Source organism: Aphelocoma coerulescens, chromosome 1 (genome assembly GCF_041296385.1).
Source record: "Aphelocoma coerulescens isolate FSJ_1873_10779 chromosome 1, UR_Acoe_1.0, whole genome shotgun sequence".
In the NCBI taxonomy this organism is placed as follows: Eukaryota; Metazoa; Chordata; class Aves; order Passeriformes; family Corvidae; genus Aphelocoma; species Aphelocoma coerulescens.
Window position 1 is genome coordinate 99,630,721 of NC_091013.1, and position 21,189 is coordinate 99,651,909.

At 40.0% G+C, this 21,189-nt stretch overlaps 2 protein-coding genes across 9 annotated transcripts in view; both read left to right on the forward strand.

The window, feature by feature from the left end:
- SLC22A15 (solute carrier family 22 member 15) overlaps positions 1-21,189 on the forward strand; it is a 49,150-nt gene that overhangs the window by 23,565 nt on the left and 4,396 nt on the right. For 4 of the 8 annotated variants that reach the window (XM_069020868.1, XM_069020925.1, XM_069020882.1 and 1 more), the window contains 5 exons: positions 871-991; positions 1,872-1,944; positions 4,497-4,685; positions 7,683-7,765; positions 7,898-8,617. In XM_069020868.1, coding sequence (XP_068876969.1) covers positions 871-991; positions 1,872-1,944; positions 4,497-4,685; positions 7,683-7,765; positions 7,898-7,910 — 479 coding nt within the window. In that variant the 3' untranslated portion in view covers positions 7,911-8,617. Of the gene's footprint in view, positions 1-870; positions 992-1,871; positions 1,945-4,496; positions 4,686-4,922; positions 5,240-7,568; positions 7,595-7,682; positions 8,618-21,189 lie in introns of those variants that run through there. The other 4 variants (XM_069020909.1, XM_069020873.1, XM_069020891.1 and 1 more) reach the window with 4 other exon arrangements.
- MAB21L3 (mab-21 like 3) overlaps positions 7,954-21,189 on the forward strand; it is a 37,755-nt gene continuing 24,519 nt past the window's right edge. The window contains exons 1-3 of the mRNA XM_069020946.1: positions 7,954-8,012; positions 18,006-18,067; positions 20,761-21,004. The gene's annotated coding sequence lies outside the window, so the exon portion shown is untranslated. The remainder of the gene's footprint in view (positions 8,013-18,005; positions 18,068-20,760; positions 21,005-21,189) is intronic.

A 21,189-nucleotide genomic window follows, 5' to 3' on the forward strand; every position in this document is an offset into this window, starting at 1 on the left:
TGCACTAATGTTAATTTTCAGATTATGTAGCAATTTTTCTTTTTAAAACCAGATAGATAAATTCACCTTGCTAGTAAGATTTGTGGATGTATATTACCTTTCATAAAGTGAGAGAATCTTTCAAACACTTGAGGAGTGATTCAAGAAATTAAACATCTATGACAGAGTACAGAAGTTGCTCTAGATGGCAGTGGGTCTAATAGGTAAAGCTTTTTTAAAGCAGTCCAACTCAAGTTTTCAGAAATATTCCAGATGCTAGAGCGTGGACACTTGGAGATATTCTGGTTTGGCTGGTACCAGTCATCAAGTAGTTTTTGCATTTCGTTCCAAACTTAACATGTGAAAAGAGGGGACAGGACTGTGAGACCCCAGGAAATCAGCTGTATACTGGACTGCCCAAGTCAGGCAAGGGTGAAGTGCCTTAGGAAGTGAAATGGCTCACTGGCCAGAAGGAGGCACCTGTCTTCACTGGGCATGAGCTCCGATTTGCCTGATATAAGCAAATAAGCACTGGCTGTTCTGACAAACGAAGCTGGCTGGGAAATTTGGTATGGTTCTTTACAGCATCTTCCTTTCAATGTAAAAATGTTAGAAACATGCTATCATCCTATAGAAATGACAGTGAACAGGACTCTTGTTAAAAAAAAAAGTGGTAACTTTTGGAAAATGTATGTTATACTTTTCTTCAACTTTCTGATAGAATTAATTTAGTATCTAAGTAGTGGTAGACTCTGAAAATACTGAGTTGTAGTTTCAGCTTTTAGATTCTTCACTAAATTCCTTTTCACACCATACTATTGTGTGATTGAAATGATTAGAGGTGTATTTGAGTGCTCAAAAGCCTTACAAGGGTCACATTTTCTCTCTCAGATACTGGAGTGTTTGCAGTGGTGAATAGTCACTCTCTGTCTTTGCTGGGAAAACTGACAATCAGTGCTGCTTTTAACATTGTCTACATCTACACATCAGAACTTTATCCTACAGTCATCAGGTAACACAAGTTAATTTTAAGTCTTCATTTTTCTGGTTCTCTTACATGATCATCTTTTATTTGTCTTAATTTTTTTCTATTAACAGTAATTTTTAACTTGAATTTTTCAGTTACATATAATGATTATATGTAGTTTTACATCTGAGAGTTCTTCCCTTATCCTCTTCTCACTTCTTCTTCCATCAAATTTGCAGTGTTCTTTTCAGACTAACCATGTTTTTATGTAACAGTAAAATAGACCTCTAGCTGCTTGGCCTGCTTACAACTCCCCTTCTAGTAATGAGGATAACAATAACACTGCTGATATTTCTTTTAATTAGTGCTTTATAAAAGCAGACAACTCTATCATCATACTTGCTAAACCAGGAACATTGAAGATGACTGGTCAGTAAGCTTTGTAAAAGTAACTTGATGCTTCTTCATAGGCTGTGTGTAAGCAACAGTAAGGTTTCATTCACTAGAGGCAAAAGTACCCTGTGCTTGTGCTGACAGAGCAGACAGAAGCTTCTGCCATATGGGTGCATATGATGGTCAGCCACCAGTGAAACTATACTGTGGTGTTTTTCACGAGTGGGTAAATCTGCTGATAAATAGGATTTGGATAAATACATTCTGCCAGAGTTTCAGACAGAGGCAAGATGCACGAATTGAAATCACACTTGTTCTGCCTCACTATGTGTGTATGTAAAAATTCTGAATGTAAAGGGGATTTTTGCTTCATTTTAATCACAAAAACATGTTTCATTCCTGTCCTCAGATGCTTTCAGTTGCATTTGACTTTTCTTTGCCAGTTAATGTGCTCAGGGTGATGACTGATGAGTCTTTTTCCTTGCTCAATAACACTTTGCAAAAGATTAATTATTTTTGGTTTTTTTCATAGGAATGTTGGAATGGGTGCCTGCTCCATGTTTTCCCGTGTTGGTGGAATCATTGCGCCTTTTGTCCCTTCATTGGTTTGTCTGAACTTCTGTTATGTATATTTTTGTTTTGTGGCTCTGGTGCATCAGAGGCTTACAGAGATGGGGATGTTTGGGATAAATGATATATATGAACTAAGATACATAAATTGCCTGTCTTAACAGTATCATGGTAGGCCAAAGGCATTGCAGTATCATCTGTGTGATTAGACAAAATCTCAGCATTATTTAATTTAGAAGGTATTTTAGCTCTGTTAGAATTTTGGGACCTAGCTGGGGACCTTAAAATATAATAATTTCAAATCACCAAGATGGTGATACCAATTTCAAACGCTACGTAAGCGATAGCAAAAGACCCATGTGGTTAAAAGAATTACTGCATCAAAATTAAACATATGGGCTCAATAACTCATATTTTTGAGAAAAAATGAGTTTTACTGTCAGTGCACTTCATTAAATATCCATGGATTATTAAATATCAGCCAAGCAGTTAATCTTTCAGTAAATGAAGATGATGTGGAGATCTGATACACTGGCAAGACAAAGAAGGATTCTGAAGAACAAAATGTGGGGATGATACTGTTACTTTCCTCAGCTTAGACTGTTAAGTGTATGCAGGTAAAAGTGTGCCAGTTTTTCCCAGCTGTTTGCTGAGGCCCAGTGATAATTCCTTTAATGTGACAGATTTCATCTCAGATAATTTTCCTCTCTGCCATTTGCCATCTTACATGTGAGGCAGAAGGTTAGCAAAAGGGCAGGTGAGCACAGGGAGCCTTTTAATCTGCAGAATGAAGCACTGGGCAGGTGAGAGCGTGAGCACCTCTAGGGAACAACAGGCAAAGCCAAGACTGCTGCCAGTCCACCAGGTGGATTTAATAGGCAGCTTTTATGTAGCAGTTGGGGCATCCATTATATTGTGTCAGAGATTTCATACTGCATGAGACACAAATCTTGGATCATAATGTTTGAAAAGGTTCCATGAAAATGAAAATAGTTCTGGTTAAATAACAAATGAACACTGATTTGAGAAAACAATCAATTATTTTTGTGTTTTGCAATTCCTTCCAGTATTTTAATACATTTTCAGTGTCTTTTGTCTGGAGCTCTCTCTTAATAGTAAGAATAGGAAAAGTTAACTGCTGAGATAAGAGATAAAATGTTGGTCTTTTAGTTGATCATAGCCTGTTATTTTCCTCAGCTTAGAATTGCTCTTTACAAGGTGAATTTTTGAAACAAACTGCTAAACTCTCCCTTTTTAAAAATAAGCCTTCTTTACTGTGAAAACAGGGGTAGTCATCAGAAGAAGAGTATAAACATTGCTTAGACTGTCAGAGGTGATGCCAGGAATGCCAAAGCTCAGTTGAAGCTAAAACTAGCAAGGAACATAAATAGGAATTCTGTCAGCTAAAGGAAATTCAGTGAAAATGCCTGTTGATGAATGGGATGGGCATCCATGCCATTGGTGGGTGACATGGAATTAGCTGAAATACTTGTGCTTCAGTTTTGAAAGACAAAGCTTGACTCCAGGACTCTCTGCCTGTCAGCACAGTTGAGGAAGCAGAAGGCCACCAAACAGTAGGAGGAGCAATAGGTTCAAGAACACAGCTGAAAGCTTTCCATTCCATGGGATAAGATTCTGTAAGAATGGTCGCGATAGTGAAGCCAGTGTCCATCTGTGATAAACAACTATTGTAGTGAAGGATCACTGGTAGCTGTGGGAGGAAAAAGGCTAATCCTGTGTGTGTCTTAAATATCAGATAGTGGCACCAGGAACCTCTGATTCAGTCTGTGGGAAGATTGAGACATGACCTCCCAGAGTCTGTTTATAAGCATGTGAAGGCAAGGAAGGTAACTAGGATCACTGAACATGGATTTATTAAGGACAATTCCTTCTCTGCCAATTTGATTTGATAGTCAGCCATTTCATCACAGAAGGCAATATGGATGAGGAAAGGGAGGAGAAGAGGGAAAGCTTTTGTAAGGCTTTTCACACTCACCTACATTGTTAGTGTATGTTTATCACAAGTTTTGGCTTGGGGGTTAGATAGGAAATTTGGAAAATAATGTTCTTGAGAGGCTTAATGCAGCCTGGAACAGTCTACTTGGAGGGGAAATTGCTGTCCTTGGCATTTTGTTGATATTTGATTATGTGGAGTGGTGACTAACCTGGTCTAATTGTGGCTGTAGTTGTGCTTAGAGTAGGTGGTTGGCCTAGATGACCTCAAGAGATTCCCGAGCAGAATGCCTGTGTTTCTGTGATATCTATTCCCTTCTACAAAGGGATGTTGCATTTGTTAAAAAGTATGTATGTTAGAGGCAAGAACTGAGCTCAAATTTAGTGGATATTTCTTTTAAAGTTCATGACAAAATCTGTGGAGTTGTAATAGTATTGACAAGATACAACTGACAATACTGGTAAAAAGCCCAACCAACCAAACAAAAAAGCCCACAGCAGAAGGATTGGTGACTTTTGTACTAAACAGGAACACAAACACTACCAGATGGAATGGTTGTAAAGGCTAGCTCCTTTAATATGCAATGTGAACTACAAGGAACCAATCTCCACCTAACTCTGTTATTTTTTCCAGAAATCTGTACAGTGGTCTCTGCCTTACATTGTGTTTGGAGCAACTGGTCTGTTGTCTGGGCTCTTAAGCTTATTGTTGCCAGAGACCTTAAACAGCCCTTTGCTAGAAACTATATCAGACCTGCAAGTGTGCTCATACTGGAGGCTGGGTGATGAAGCCATGTCATTGCAAGCCCTAGATGGCTCACAGGTATACTAATTTTTTTCCTAGTACTTTTCTGTTGTGTTTATTTCAGCTGTCAGCTTGAATCTGCCACTCTAAATAGATTAGGATAGTGATTCTTGGCCTGTGGAGTATAGGCCCCAAGGAGAAGATGGTGTAGCAACCCTACCATCATGTCTGAAATGTTTTCTGGAAACACAGGCTGAAATATAGCTGGATTAATTCATCCCTTCAAGGCCACAAGCTTACAACATTTCCCTTTAGGATAAAATGATGTCTGTGCGTCTCTAATCTCTAAGACTGATTGCTGCAGTTTGCTTCATCCAGAGCTGGACACTGAAGCTTGAGAAGCCTTAGATGTTAACAAAACCAGAAGCCTGTTCCTGAAGGGCTGCTTTCAAAGGCAGCACACTGCCTCTGAGCTGCCCCAGCTGTTCTGCAGTGCCAGTTATCAGGTCCTGCAGAGGCTCTAAATGGGTTAAAGCCACTGTTGACTCTGGGAAATGAGATGAATTGAAAACACGGGAACTACAAAATTTCCAGGTATAAGCATAAATAAAAGCAGGATGTTTTTCAATGAAGTTTCCTTGAATTGTGTTTTTCATATAGCTTTATTTTGTTAAACTCCTGGACACCTCTTCAGGTGTCTGTATCTTCCAGTCATGTGGAGGTTTTTTGACATGGTTGTTCCTCTGTGAATTAAGTGGGATTAGAAAGAAGTAGCTAGAGAGATGGAAGGGGGTGTTTGAATTTGGGTAAAGTTTTAAAGTTTAAATCCTGGTCCCAAAACTTAAGTATCGAGGGACATACGGAAATAGAATAAGTAGTCAGAAGATTTGAAGGGAAACTCATAACAAAAAATTTTAGTTGCCCCATTAGGCTGAGATGAAAGAGGATCTTTTTAACGCCTTTTACTTTCATTTGAATAGTTTTTGGCAAGCCCTACGAGATTCACAGGTAGTCATACTTATTTTCACAGCCATCACATATTTCTAGAATGGGGACATTTGCTTCCTATCAGAATCTTCAATATGTTGCTTTGTTTACCAAGTTTAGCTGTAATAGTTGTTGATAGGACAGCACCCTTGAAGGAAGGTTGAAAGAGGCAGCCCTGTAACCATTAATTTTGTACTTTAGCTACTTTATATGTGTATTTTATAAACATTTTCAACCATACTGGATAATGTGTTATGGCACCACATTCTTGCTGACTGCACAAATCCATCATACACGTTTACATCAGCCGTTATTTTGGTAATGACATGATTATTACGTCTTAATTGTGCAGATGGTTTACCAACAAAAGCAATTCTTGCAAGCAGTGCAGGTGTTCCAACTTAGAGATGGGAAGTCACATTTTTATTTTCTTCTTTAACCAACTGAGGTCGGTAAAACCTTTGAGGTGACAAATATTGTCTGTTAGTATTCCCACAAATTGGTTCACTTATGTTAGTCAGTCTTCTCAGGTTTAAATCTTCTTTGGTTGTGCTTCTTTAGGCTTCTTAAAAATTCCAACTGAACAGGACCCACGAAAGGAAAAAAAAATTGAATGTTTTTTAGAAACATTTTGCCCAGATGGATTAAAATTACTGAATCCAAATGAAAAAGTCATTGGTTCGGGCCTTAACTAATCCTGTAACTTCAGTGAAGTTATATCTGGAATGTCTGTGACACATTAGGGATTTATTTTAAAGCTTACAAAGAAAGTGCTGATAAAATGGAAAGCTGTTAAACGTTAACCCTATTTGACAAGGCCATGAGAGGTCTTACTAAGCTGTTGTGAGAAAGATTTAGAATTTATTTGGCATACCCTGAATTCCCCCTGTGGAATCCATTGTCCTTTTGTACGATTTTCAAGATAACATGTGTTCTGATTGCCCAGAATGGAGGTTTTGTTCCTGTTAACATACATGAATGTGATATTCAAGTTGGACAGCATCCAGTGATAGCCTGACTTTCCTCAAATAGTTTCAGAAGTCTAGAAAAAAGCCTAACATGATTCCCTTTACATCTTCTGACAGGTCGTAGTGCTCAAACTGCTTGAAATTCCTTTGCAGTTAACACACACTGCTGTAGCAAAGCTCCTCTGCAGAGAGATCTAAAGCTACAGATTTTGCTTGCATGGTACTGTCAGTCAGGAACACTATTTCCATTTCTCTATTTTTCACCTTCTCTCTCAACCTTCTTAGCATATGACTAGGCAGGCAGAAGTCTTAGGACAGATACAAGCATAGTGGGGAAAAAATCCTAAATAATCAAACTAGATGGAGTTTATACTAGCAGGAGAATCTTTTTTAACTGGAATCATTTGTGCCAGTTCCATGGAAAGATGCTTCACTGGCCAAATAAAAATCAATTAGCTGTAATAGCTGATTTTATTTTTGGATATGTGGTATAAATTGTGTTGTGAAAAGGACACGGTAGGTATGCCTGTAATAGGGACTTCACCGTCTGAAAATACAGCATGGTAATGGTTTTTCCCTTTTCCATAACACTTTCACTTAGTATTGCAGGGGGATCTTTTATTAAAACTTGCACAGTAAAATGTCTGTGCTATCCAGGGAAAAGTATTAATTCTGGATGGAGAAGCTTTTACCTCGTCAAGTAATCTGCATGTTCTGAGCTGTGGTGAGCTACTGTGTTTCCAGTAGCTCTCCACAGAGTAGGCACATTAGACTAAATTTAAGAAATTTTAGTAGATTATCACTTCAGAACCACTCTAGCCAGTCTCTCCTGCATATATTCCCTAGTGTACTGGTGGAGCAGAGGAAGTCCATCCACTAAACCCCCATCTCTTTTAAAGATACTTTGAAGAACCAAGGACTTAAAGAAATCTTAATTCATGTAATGTCTTTTACAAAGTTTTAATACAGTGGTTTGACCTGTGTTTTCTTACTTTTTCTCTACCAGCATTCCACAGAAGTATAATGGTTCATGTATGTTGAGATTGATTTAGTCTAACAGTCTAGTCTAGTCTAACAGTTTAGTCTTCAGTCTAACTAATGACTTCCTTTTTGCTTCTAGTCTGGAGACAAAGACAGTTCTACAGGGAGTGGAAGTGAAGATGAGGAGTTCTATGATGCTGATGAAGAGACTCATATGATCAAGTAATGAAAAGAAGAAGCACTGGCTTATTTTATGGTTCTTCTTGTCCAGTCAGTTCAGCTATATGACAAGTACTGGGGACCTTGCTTGTCAGGGAATGTAGTTGGGCAAGTGCCTGTGTTTTTCCTTATTAGGAGAGGGATTTGAGTACTGTTCAGACTGATGACGTCACTGATGCGCTCCATACGAGGCAGCCATTCCAAATCTTGTGGTTCAGAATGACAGTGCATGGACTGCATTTGAAGCCAGGTGAGACAGCAAGAGTGGGATGATGTATTTCAGAAGCCCAGGAAATAACCTAGGCTTAGACAGATTTGGACAGATCATCAGTGCACTTGTTGGTATTTTATTTTCAACGTGGTGGATTTTGTTTCAGTACAAATTGATAAACTTGGAAACAACCACTGTATTTTTCCATAGGGTGAAACTGGTCAGAGAGAGTGCTGAGTGCTACTCCACTGGGAACAATTGGCCGAAATTGTATGTTAAAATGGCCTTTGCATATTCAGTAGAGGAGAGGCAGCTATGAACATAAGGTTTCTTTGTGTGCACACCTCTGCAGAGCTATGTGCAGCTGGTTAGTCATGAGCTGGGCTTTAACTTAGTGATAATGGAAGGCTGGGAGGAAGGACTACACAAAAGATCAACCACAAAGCCTGCAAATGTAAGGAATGTTACTCACTTTTTTCCTTCTTTTCATACACAAAAGCTTTTTCTTGGTCTGTCTTGTGCATATGTTTGCCACGTGTTCCCCACATCTCAGCACGGCTGTTCATAGCTTTGCCTACTTTTACCTTGTCTTCACTTTTGCCATAAATATTGAAGCTCAGCAACTTCTCTGTAGAGTGAAATAATTCCGTGTCAGATATCATTTCCTGGGTGTGACAAAGGTGAGGTATTTATCGCATACCGTGTGTGTGGTGTGTTAGAATGTATAGCTCACTTTTTTGGACCTATCTGGGTCTTTATTTCTGGAAAAGACTTAACTCTGAAGTGGTGAGAGGAACTGTGGGGTGCTGTTATATTTTGGGCATTATTGTCAGGAAGCTGCTAGTGTTTATTTTAAAATAATCTTGTGTGTAGATAAGGTTCTCATTTAAAAGGAAAGCAAATCTCTTTGGACTTTTTTGGTTATTTCATGTTTTTAAATAGTGCTTGCTCAAGCACTTGGTTACTTGACCTTGTTAAGGAAAACAACTTCACTTCCCTGTTTTCACTGAACTTTCTGTACGTGCTTCATTCGAGGGATATGGAATCATGAAATATGAAACATGAACATTTGAAATTCCAACTACAAAAATGAGGCTTTACAAAGATTCAGTTTTCTTGAGGACATTGTCATCTTCATCCTCTAACCTGTGGCTTTCTCTTGTTAAGATTGGTTTCCATAAAATGTTTGTTAGTCTTCCTACTTGGAGTCCCTAGCAAAGTGCCACACAATGGCAGCAAATATATTTTCAGGCTCACTAGCCATTTTTGCAAATCTTAGAATTAAAAAAGGGGTATGTAAAAATCAAAAAGCTGTCTGCTGAATACTTCCTGGTTAAACTGGGAAGTTCCTTTACTCTGCAAGGAAGTGCAAGTAAACAGCATCTAAAGTTTGCAGCTAGCTGCTTGAACTTTGTTCACTGGGAACTGTAATGCTGAGCCAAGTGCAACTACCCTGGTTGGTGCAGAGGGCAGCCCAGAGTCTGCACATGCACGGTTCCCACTGGCTCTGAACTTGATCCAGGTGTTGACTAAAGAAAGGTGGGAACTTCAGTCCCTATGGACAGTGTATCAATATTGTTGTGATTTTTGCCTGTATTAAAAGCTTTACTAGAAGAATTCTCACCCATGCTCTTCACTTTTTTTTCCCCCCCAGAATGTTGAGTAGTTGTTGTAGATGTGGCACTTTTAAACGCAACTGGGTGGTCTTCCTGCCTTATTTGGCCCTTTTGTATATAAGAAAATTTCACCAAATAAGGTACTCAGAAATAGTTGAAAGGGTTGAATCTATTCAAATATTTTAAAATTTTTTATTCACATTTTAATTTATGGACAGCTGGGAAAATGACTTTTTGTTGCTGATGGCAAACAGCAGCAAGCCTGGCAGTATTAACATGTTGCCAAGAGCCAACAGTTGTTTTTAGGTGTTTCTTGCCTCTGTTCCTCCTCGGGTGCTGGGTGGTATAAGTCAGGAACTGTCATTATCTACTCCTGGCAACCCTGTGTAATGCCACAAGACACCTCAATATAATTTTCATTAACAGTAGGATGCTGTAATGGTTCAGGTAGAGAAGATCACTCTTTACAGGACCTGAGCTAGATTTGTTACAGTTTAAAATTAAATTTACCTCTCCACTCATGTACTTTTATATCATTGGTATACATATGTAAAATTGCAAAAAAATGAGTGAAGACAAAATTAGCAATTTTTTTGCATAGGAATTGCTGCTCTTTTTTTAACCTTGAATCTGTCCCATGTTTTCACCACTGGAATTTTAAAGTGAATATTTAAAAAGGAATATTACATCTTCCATTGTTACTTTCCTGTATCAGTTACATCAGAAAGTTTAGAGGAGAGAATCCCTGCAGGAGGAGCTCAGCAATGTAGCATCAGACTTTGCTCTCCAGCTTTGTGTTCTGAAGTTCAAATCCATTAGGTGCATTAAGTTTCTTTTCTGAGGCCGTTCATTTTTAATATGAGCTGGCCTTCTGGTACAGAAACGTGCAGGATCACTTTTTTCCTTACCCATAATATGTAATGCTTTACAATATTGAGATAGTCATGCTCTGTGTAGCATTCACTGGTGAGAGGTGCAGCACAGTGTTCTGTAGCCCCTGTGCATTTCCTGTGTCTAGGTGGAGCACCATTGCTGAGCAGAAGTTCCTCACTGAACAGTGCCTGTTGTTGTGGGTCTCACAACCATGGTACTTTAAAGCCCAAGTCAGAAGGTCAGAGAGAACTTGTGATTTTGAAGTCTGAGTAGGCTCAGACTTCAATTGAATTTCAGTGTCTGGGTAGTAAGTTTGCCATGAGGAGCTCCTGGAAAGCAGAGGGATGATACAGCACTGGATACATCAGTTTACTACATGTTGTAGTGCTAAGAGTCTGAGGCCCAAGGCCCTTCTATGCTTCAGTGCAATATGATAATCTCCCATGTTTTTTGCTAGAGTAGCTGGCACTGTTGGCTATTTTTGTGTTGTGCAAGCACTAAGATACCTTTTCCCAAGATGGAATTTCTTCTCTGGATTCCTTTGGCTGTGATTTTTTTTTTTTTTTTAATTTTTTTCAGGTAGCTCACTTAGTGGGATTATGTTAGAGAGAAGAGAGCCTTTCCCATGGTGCTGATTAGTCAGGTCTCAATACTGTCTCAGCAGAATCCCAAACATACCTCACCTAGCTGGGGACCTCAAGTGATGAGTGAATACAGCTAAGAGTGAAGGAGAGTGACAGGTCATGTGAGGCAGCATGGAAGAGAATGAGCTGGAAGAAGTAAATAGAATGGAGGATTCAGCTGAAACACTTTAGGGCAAGGGTAAGTGAAAACACAAAATAGCAGCTGGTGGGTAGAAATACCCTTCTTGCTCCTTGTCTTCGCTTGAAGCTTCTGCTTTCAGAGCTAGTATTGGTTCTGGGATGTCATACTGGGCATATCAGTTTCATAATTTCCTTTTTAATGTCAGCTGTGTCCAGCACTGCCTCTTTAGTGATGAAACATTTCTTTGGATCAATATAAAATGTGGCCTGCCTGTTTTCTTTTGGACTCAGCTTCTTTATGAAATGGCATGGCACCAAAATAATTTTTTGGAGAATGTTGTATAACTGGTCATTATGGCCTAATTTGCCAGCTTTCCTTTAGGACAGGAATGTTCTAATTATTTGATGTGTTTGTCATGCAACCTCTTGTGAAATTATACTTCAGCCTTCTAAAAGGATTTTACTACCTGGCTGTTTTTGATAGGCTGAAAAGAATACAATACAAAAATGATTAGACAAGTTTATTTTTTTAAACTTCCCCTGAAAACAAAGCTAGTGCTTTCTCTATAGGAATTGGGAAAGTGCTTCTCAGAGACCCCTGACATGCCAGAAACTTAGAAGCTCTGTGTTAAAGGAGAGCCAGAGATGACTCTCTGTTCAGGTCAGGATGCTGAGTGGAGAAGATGCCCACACCTCTCCTGAGACACCTAACTAATGTGAAGCAGGTTGTAGCTTGTTTCCACCATAGTTACAGTCAAGGCTTTAAGGATGGGATCCACATGCTCATCAGCTCACAGTGTGCAATCCATGCCAGGGTTTCCAAACTGTGTGTGGACGTACTGAGGTTAGTAGGGTATCATTTACAGAACCATGGGGAATGCAGTTGAGCCATGTATTTTCCAGTGTATTTCAGCTAAGCATATAAAAGCACTTTGCAACAGAATGTGTTTTTTGTACTGAGGAAAAGGGGAAAGTGAGGAATTTTTCCTGGAGTGTGTTAAAAGAAACATCTGAGCTAAAACTCTTGTTCCTGAGTCTTCTGCATAATCACGGAGATTATGCAGATTTGGTAAGTAGTATTTTGTTTTAACTGAAGCTATATCCCTTTTCCCACCCTGTTAAGAGTTTCTCTGGTCATGCTCTTTGACACAGCTGAAACTGTGACTGCAAACTGTGAGCCTTGCAGTAAAGATGTCAGAAAAGCCCAAGAGCGGTGCTGTCATTCAGTGGTGGAAGTTAGTCTGGCCTGACACAATGTCTGTGTCAGAAATGTCTATATTCAGCTGTTTACCAAACAGGAGACTTAGGGTATAGCTGTATTTTGAGTCTCATTCATTTTATCTTACTGAGAGATTGTTACATGGAAGAAAGACATCTACATAAGAAAACCTCTCTGGCAGATCTAAATGTAGAATTGGAGGGCAAACAAATTTATACATAATTTTTCCATGCTGTGTATTTTTAATGCCTTGTCTAGTCTGTTGTAGCTTTCAGATTTTTCCAGGTGCTACTGTTATTTAAGGCTAGAGGAGCTGGGTAAAACTTTTACCCCAACAGTCTGAATTTACTGAACTTTCTTATCTTAGTTTTAGTACTACTTTCTGTTTCTGTCATTCTGAAAAGTGCTCCTATATGTGCCTAATAGGGAACGGGGTTCTTTTTTCTAATTTGAAGTGCCTGTTTTATAAAAGCAGTCTTTAATTTCCTCAGTCAATTTTATATGGGACTATGTGTAAAGTAGCATCATAGAATTGGATTATTTAAGTGCCAAAGACAGTTTTTGCTGGAAAGCAATAGCCCAAAACTAGTTCTAGCTGCCTTCATTTAGAATTCTTCCATGCAGCCTGCCAGAACTGGTATTTACAAGCATCCCTGAAACTATAGGGACAGAGAGTTACCTTTGTTTGCTTGTCTTTCATTGCTCAGTTCACTTAAGTAGCTTTTGTTTCTGAGAAACCAAAGAAATTAAATGAAGGATTAAAGTGTTCATTTTGTAGGACATGCAGAATTTATACCATGGAGCTATTACAGGGAAATCTTCAGAGCCTGTTTGATTCTGAGTTGCAAATGTCAAAGTTTACTTAAAGACTGATAAAACCTGGTTAAAAACTACACACTGGAATTTGTTAGTTCATTCATCAATCTTAAAAATTAACATTGCTAGTAAACAGCTTGCCTGCAGCTTCATGGAATCTAGCATATTTTTATAAAATGCACACTCTGAGGCATTTGTAAATAATAATGTATAGATTTTAAATCCCTATTACAACTAATGTTGACTGCAAGTCAGCCTTGTCATGGCTGCATATTTGTCAGTAAAAAAGCAGGTGGATAAAACTTTGTGCAGCAAGGGCTGATTACCCCCAGAAGAAAGATTATTTCTTTTAAACCATTCTCTACTGCGTGTACAGAATGAAGGGGGACCATGGGGTGTCAGGGTATTCTCATGTGTAGCAAGATTGTAGGTTGGAGTATGTTCAAATACTTGCCCATCCTCATTTACTAAAGGTTTCTAGAGGAAATCTGTCTTTATCATGCGTGTTACTGCTTCCCACCAACAGATCTGAGGTGCTCATATTATACCTACCTAGTCAGGAGCCAGGCAAAAAGTATGGCAGTAAGAAAACCTTTGCCATTATTGAAAGTTGTATTCACTTAAACATATCCTGGGAGAGATATCTGGTACATCTGTTTTGAAACAAAATGTTTTCAAATTATGGAAACCTGATTGGGAGACAGGCATTTCTGATGTTAGTCTGTAGGAAAAATCAGTTTTGCAGATACTGATGAAAACTGTTATAGAACAAACAACTGCTAGGTGATTGTGATGAGAGTTGTGCATGCTGTGATTTCAAGTATGCCTCTAAAATACCGGTTTCTAATATTTGATCCCTTTCACTCCTCAAAATCCAAACCAAGTTTTATTTTGTTCTTGTTAAAATTTGAGTAATATGGAAAAGGGAAGTATATTTTTCATATGGATACTTTTTTTGCACTACCTTTGCCTCCTTAGTCAAATAATACTTTGATTTTTTTAAGCTACCTCTTTATGTTGAGCTTTTTTTGTCACTTTTGTATTTTATTGATTTTTGGGAAACTACAAAATATTTCCTTTTTTATTTGTGTGGGAATCCATGGCTTAAAGTCCTCAAGTCATCCTTCTCTTTAAAGTTTTTCTCAAAGGCCTTTTAAATTTAGCTAAAAGACTTAAGACTTTCAAGGAGCATAATAATTACACAGTTAGAACATGGCTTTTCTGTGTATGCTGTTTGCCTTTAAAAGGGCCAGAAAGCCCTTAATTTTTTACTAATGTCAGTTGAGGACATGACTTTTCAGGGGCAGTAAGTTTTGAACTGGGGGGCTTTAATCAATTTAATTTATTGCCAATTAGAGTTTTTAGTTACTGCTTTGGTATTTGAATTAAAAATGATTAAAACACTTAAGAAAAACACTGCTGCTTTTCTCCAGACACTGGTCTTCCTTCTCTCTCCCCAGGCCATCCTCAAATTCCTTTACTTCTTGTCATGCTCAATCCCTTCAGCAAGGCAACAGGCAGCACAGGAGACTGGGATCAGTCTGTTGTGTTTCTCTTTATTCGCTGCTCTTTGTTTCTTGTTCCGCTGCTCTCTTGTGGGTTTCAGCACCAGCCACAGTCCCTTTAGAGTTGTAGCTCCTTTTGAGTCTACTCTCAGCCTCTGCTCAGGCTATGATTTTCCTTTGGTGTTTCTCCTGCTCAGCTGTCTCTCAGTTTCTCTTGTGCTGGTGTGGGCTTATCCTTTTTTCCTCTTCGTGTTGCAGCACTGTAATCTCTTTTTCTTGGCATTTACAGCCCTGTCTTAAACATGCTTTTGTCAAAGTGCCAGCTGCTCCTCTGGCAGTGTTGGAGTGCAGTGGGTCAGTGCTCACTGGGCCCGAGAGGCAATGGGCACTATGTGAAACACAGGAGGATCCATCTGAACGTAAGGAAGCACTTTTTTAATGTCAGGGAGATGGAGCACTGGCACAGGTTGCCTGGAGAGGTTGTGGAGTCTCCATGTGTGCATACTCAGGAGTCATCTGGACATGGTCCTAAGCAGTCTGCTTTAGTAGTTGGTTCTACTTGAGCAGGGAGGTTGGACCCGGTGACCTCCAGAGGTCCCTTCCATCCTCAGCCATTTTGTGATTCCTGTGCTGGCTGCTGCTGAGCTGTCTGGGACCAGCACAGGCAGTCCCTGGCATCTTCCCTCCCAAGACACCCTGCAGCCCCCTCACTGCCGAGGCCCTGACAGCTGTGCTCATACACTGCTCTACAGGGTTTTCTTGCAAATCAAGTCCTTAGCTTGGGCTGACAGTTTGAGAGTGGTGGTTGGTACTGTATTGCCTTTCTGTGTTGCTGTTGTCTTAGGTCAAGTAACTGAAACTCCTAAGGATATAATCAGACATTTATAGCCAAGTTCTGTGTCTGTTTGCATTTACATCCTTGCTAATTTCAGAAGACAGAATTTGGACCTCCTCTTGACCAGAGGACCAGCCAAAGGGGTAAATCACTTTTTTACTGCTCCACCCTTCATCATAATGAAAACAAATCTTTGTATAGTCTCTATATCCTGTAGACTTTGCATTGTTTTTTTACTCCCATTTAATTTGAACTAACAATCAAAAGTCCTTGCCACTTGAGAGCTGAGTAACAGGAAATTGGTGGCGGGGGCACGGGGAGCAGATTCAGTTCAAAAATGAAGTTGTATATAGTTGATGTGTGTATTGTTGAATATTTAATTTGGATTAATGGAATACTGAGTGTTATGAGCCTTCCCATGTTAAAATGAGGACTGATATATTTCAGAAGTACTTTCTCTTCTTTAACTGTATTGGTGTGCTATTGTTAACTCAGAGCTGTACTGCTGAAAACTCTGTTGGTAGAATACTTCATCTGAGAAGTCACAACTAAAGACAGCATAAGCTTTTCCACAGTAGACCTTTTATGGTGATATATTCATATGTTCTGTGAACAGCTGTTGGATCCATCTTTTTAAGATGTTCTTTGCCATAGGTGAGGGGCCATAACAAATGTTGAAATATTCAGAATAATTGCACTTATCTATTCTGTTTTCTTAATGTATTTCATATGCATACTGCCTTACCTGTATGTATTGTACTTCACCGGAGGCACAAAAGTAAATATCAGGTTCTTAATTTACAATATGTTAATGAGTTTTTAAAATCATTCTGTAATACTAAATATTTTCCAGTGATCTCTGTCTATCAAGAGAGGGTGATGGTGGGTAAGCCCAGGTGAATTTAGTCAAAAGTTAATATTGGTGGTCTTTGCATTCTCTTTTAATTTCTGAATTACTTTGATAATTTTAAATACATCTTTTAGGAATTTTGTAGAGGCTGACCTATGTTAGTAAGCCAACTTTTAGGTGATTTGTAACAGCTCTGATACTGCCTCTGACTCATACAGTTCATCCAATGTCTTTGTAACTTATTTTGTGCCTTTTCTTCCCCTGACACAAAATGTCTCAATAAAAACAACTTATTTTGCAACACTCCAAACCTATCTTATTGTACTGATTTTTTTACTTGCCTGACCCTTTTGTTTTGTTTTCTGGAGGGGCATGAAGCTCTCAGAATAGAATAGATATTTATAATGGACTCTGCAGAAGACAATTGACAAGGTGGAAAGCAGGTCATTTTGGAAAGGCAGTGCTACAAAGCGCCTGGGAAACTGGGACTGTCAGTACTAATCAATATATTCCACCATATCTATCACAAGTCATTTCTAACAAAAACTGGCACCAGTGGAATGTGAGAATCAATTTACTACTGGCTTCAGTTGTGCTGATTGATGTTGAGAGACTGGAAACACTTTGGGGGGTTTAGCATAGCAAAATGTCTGTGGTGGTGTTACTAACGTGTACTGGGGGAGTTCCCACAAGCGCTAGTTGTCACTTAAACACCACTTCTTTAAAATGGGATGCAAATGCACAAGGCCGTAGTCCCTGTCCTCAGTGTTCCTGCCAAAACATCTTGTCGGGGAATGGCGGAATTTGAACATTTGTCTTCATTACCTGGCAATCAGGTGATAAATAGCTTGACTGCATTTCCTGTCCCCTGTCCAGTGGCAAAGAAAACATTGTCAGAATCTGGAAAAAGTCACTGTGGGAAATAGGGATCAGTACTCTGTTTTAAACTGCCATTTGATTGTTTTCTCTGGCAGCCTTTGCTTTGTTTGAGAGCAGTTCATGGAGTCCCTGGTAGAAGAAACTGAATAACTCTGTGTTCCCATGAATGCTGTTCTTGCCTCCTGACCCAAACTGCCCCTCTCCTACCAGACAACTGGTAGCATTATTCACCTCATTTTCCATTTGAAGCACATCTGCCCGTTTCCCTCCCTCCAGAAAAACCCAAGGAGCAGAGAGATGGCTTGCTCCTTCATGCACTAGCCTGGCCAAACAACTTGTTCTGCACGTTCCCAGTGGTTTTAGTCCACTGTTGTTTCTCCTCCGCCACTCCTGTTTTCAGTGCCCTTAATCTGCATTTAACTAGTTCTGGCCCTGAACATCTATCCCGTGGCCTGTCACTGCCTGGAGCAGATGCAGCACAAACGATTGACCCTCTCCCTTTGGCAGTTTGGCTTTGACTGCACAAAACAGCCAATAAACTGGAAAGGGCTGGGCAGCTGATGATGGGAATTAGCTTGAAGCCGTATACTTTTATGGGTCTGAGACGGAGGAGGAAGTGTTTGCTTAAGAATGAAATTGCATTCTTTTTTCTTTTTCCTGCTGCCTCCTCTTCAGGATGACTGTCGGCGACTGAATGACGGGCACACACTAGCAGGGAATCTCAATCGTTTGCTCCAGTGAGTGATTGGTTTTACACGCTTTTCTAAGGCAGCGTATTTCCTTATACGGCGTGACCTATCTCGTGTTGCCACATCAGCAACACACTTCCTAAATGCCTTTCTATGGGGTGGTCACTCGCTGTTCACCCGCCTGTCAGCTCCCGGCTCTTCTCTGTAGGGCTCTGCCGTGTGACACCTCCTCCCCCAGGGTCCGGTGGCGACAAGGCCCTCTGTGCCACCATGTGCTCTTTTGTTCTGCCATGTGCCTCTGTAGGCAGGTTTTACAGCTCACAACCCAGTTCTATCTTATAATTCCCCATAGATGACAAATTTCAGAAGTTACAGAATAAAAGAATAGCATATATATTAGCCAGACACAGCTTGGACTGGAGGCTGTTAGCTCATTTTCCAGTGACTGAAGCTGGATTGTGTAGCTATGCTGGTCATTATCTGATCTGCTTAGAAATTCTGTGAAAAGACTTGACTGAAGCCTCTGTAGAGATTCTTTCTCAGTCAAGGCTTGTTCTCACTAGTGTGCTGATTATCTTGCTCTGCTTTGTGGTACATACATCATGCAATTAATAAAAAGCAAATTTTTTCTCACTTTTGCTGGTGCTCTTATTGTATAGTAATTGTTCCCTCATGGCGATTGTTTCCCTCTGGGCCCATGCATTGCTGTGTCTCAGTGACTGTCCTCCCCTCCCTTCTTCCCACACAAAGCATGCAGGTGTCTGGGCCTTCCCCTGTGCTTTTCTTGAGACACTTCTACAGGTACACTGGCAAAATCTTCCTTTATCCTCATTGCTTCTTCAGCTTCTCCTTTCCATCCTCTCCATCATGCCATGGTAGCCCCAGGACACAACACAGTGTCCAAGTTGGCATATCCTAAGGATCACCTAGGAAGTTTGGTATCTCTGACCTTTGTGTATAGGGTGGCAAGCTGAGGAGTTTGGTCAGACAGCTTTTATAGTAGATTGGCCATACTGCTAACCAAGATCATACAAAGACACATCTGCTTTTAGAGTGGTTCAGACAGAATGTGGTTGTCAGCTGTCTTCACTCTGTTGGGGGCTTTTTGTGGGTTTTTGTTTTGGGTGGGAGGGGATGGGAATTTTTGCTTTGTTGTTGGGGGTATTTTGTTGTTTTGTTTGTTTAGCTTTGTTTTTTTTAATCTCACTCTCCTCCCACACCAGTATTTCTTCCAGCACTCTGAAATAGCTCCTGGGGACCAGGCTTTCTTGGGCGTGGAGACCCTTCTCAGTTTGCTTGCTGACACTGACCTGTTTGTTCTGCCATAGTTGTATTTTGATCAAGAGAAAGCAATAGATCTTATGGGTGTGTAACTGCTATTGGCCTGTGATAGATGAGACCTAGTTTCAAGCTCTGGCTCCAGTAAATTCTTGCACATTTTTAGTAGTCAGTGACTGGATGAAGCACATAAACAGGGATGCCAGTCTGAGTCTTCTCTATCCCAAGTGAGTTTGTATTGGAGTGACTATTTTCACTTAGCACTGGTAATTTACTCAATTTGCTTCAAACTGCCATAGACTCAAGCAGTAAGTTCTGAATCAGGTCAATTTGGACATAACAGCAAAGTGTAAAAATAATACGAGCTAACATTGTGCTCTGGAGAGCAGTCATGAAAAAAAAAATACCAGCTCCTGGAAATGCAGTCATCCAGTCTCATTCAGCCATTCATGTTGACAGAACATCATTGCAAGCATGCTTCTTGGTCTGGCTCTTTTAAATCTTGGGCTTGGTCTATCTGTCCCAAAGTTACTGTGCCTCTAGATTTAAAATCCTTTTCTTGACACCTGAAAATAACCAGCAAACCTATGCTGAGATCAAAAATGAGGCAGCTTTTTCTCACCTGAAAAGACTTCCACTGCTAGAAGTTTTCCCAGTTGCACTGTGCTCTGCCAAACACATTTTTTCCAGATGCTGTTTTTCTAACCATGTGTTTAAATCGGTGGTATTGAGTATTTCCTTTCTGGCATGCTGGCTGTTTACCTAGGTATATAAATAAAAGTGCTGGAAGGCTCCTGTTTTTGTGGATGTTGGCTGCAGGTAGGTTTTCAAGATGGTTGGACATCCTGATTGAAACAGTAGAACAGTAGTTGTAGTTTAGTGATGGATAAAACATGGAGAGGAAAAATATCCTTAGAAATGCCTGGAAATGGGCTAGTAGAATATTTTATGTTTAAATTATGATGCACTGAACTTACACTATTTCAGTGAACTTTCAGAGGACAGTACATGGATTCAGAACTCAAAATGCCAATTTCCCTGCCCGACATCTCGGTAGACTGTCCTAGAACCCTCAGAGCTGATGCAGCCAGGGCTCCCAGCTTCCTGCCTCTCCTGCCATCCTCTGAGCTGACCATTTTAAACTTGGAAATTTCCACACCCTGAACACATCACCAGACTGGGTCTCAGTGATCTTGGCAATACTAGAAGCACTGCTGTATGATTTATATTTGCTGCCCAGTGGCTTGATGTTTAACAGCAGCTACAAAATGGACTGGATTCTTACAAATTTCTTGGTTGAGGCTGGTCAGTGGTGGGTAGCAGCATTATAATCTCAGCATTTTTCAGAATTTCCCATATCCTCAGACAGCGATCCTGGAGTGATCAATTTCTTTGGAAATACTACACTGCAGCATGAAAAGGTTCAGGTTGTAAATAATTCTGGGTTTCAAATCTCTTCCCAGGTTAAGAGAACTCACTTCTAGCAAAAGCTATCTGCCTTGTTCTGACACGTCTGGTATGACCACGAATGGAAGAAGGATATCAGGTTTTATAAACTACTGGACCTGATCCAATGATGAGCTTAGTTTGGAAAGGATATAAACCTTTAACTTGCTTGATATGAAGTGCAGGCCCAAGGCTAATGTGAGAACATGTGGCAGCGAGAACGAGCAGCATAGGCATTCGGAGCATTTTTGAGCCTGCCAGGTATTGATTGGTAACGGGAGGGAATGAGTGGAGAAGCATTTCAATTTGGCACCCATATGTGATTTTGATGCTGTCACAGTGAATTAGCAGCACTTTCTTTTCCCTTTAGTCCATCCCAGGCTTTTGTCATTGAAGTATCCCCTTTGCTCATATCAACTTGTTAAAAGACAAAGTGGAAAAAAACC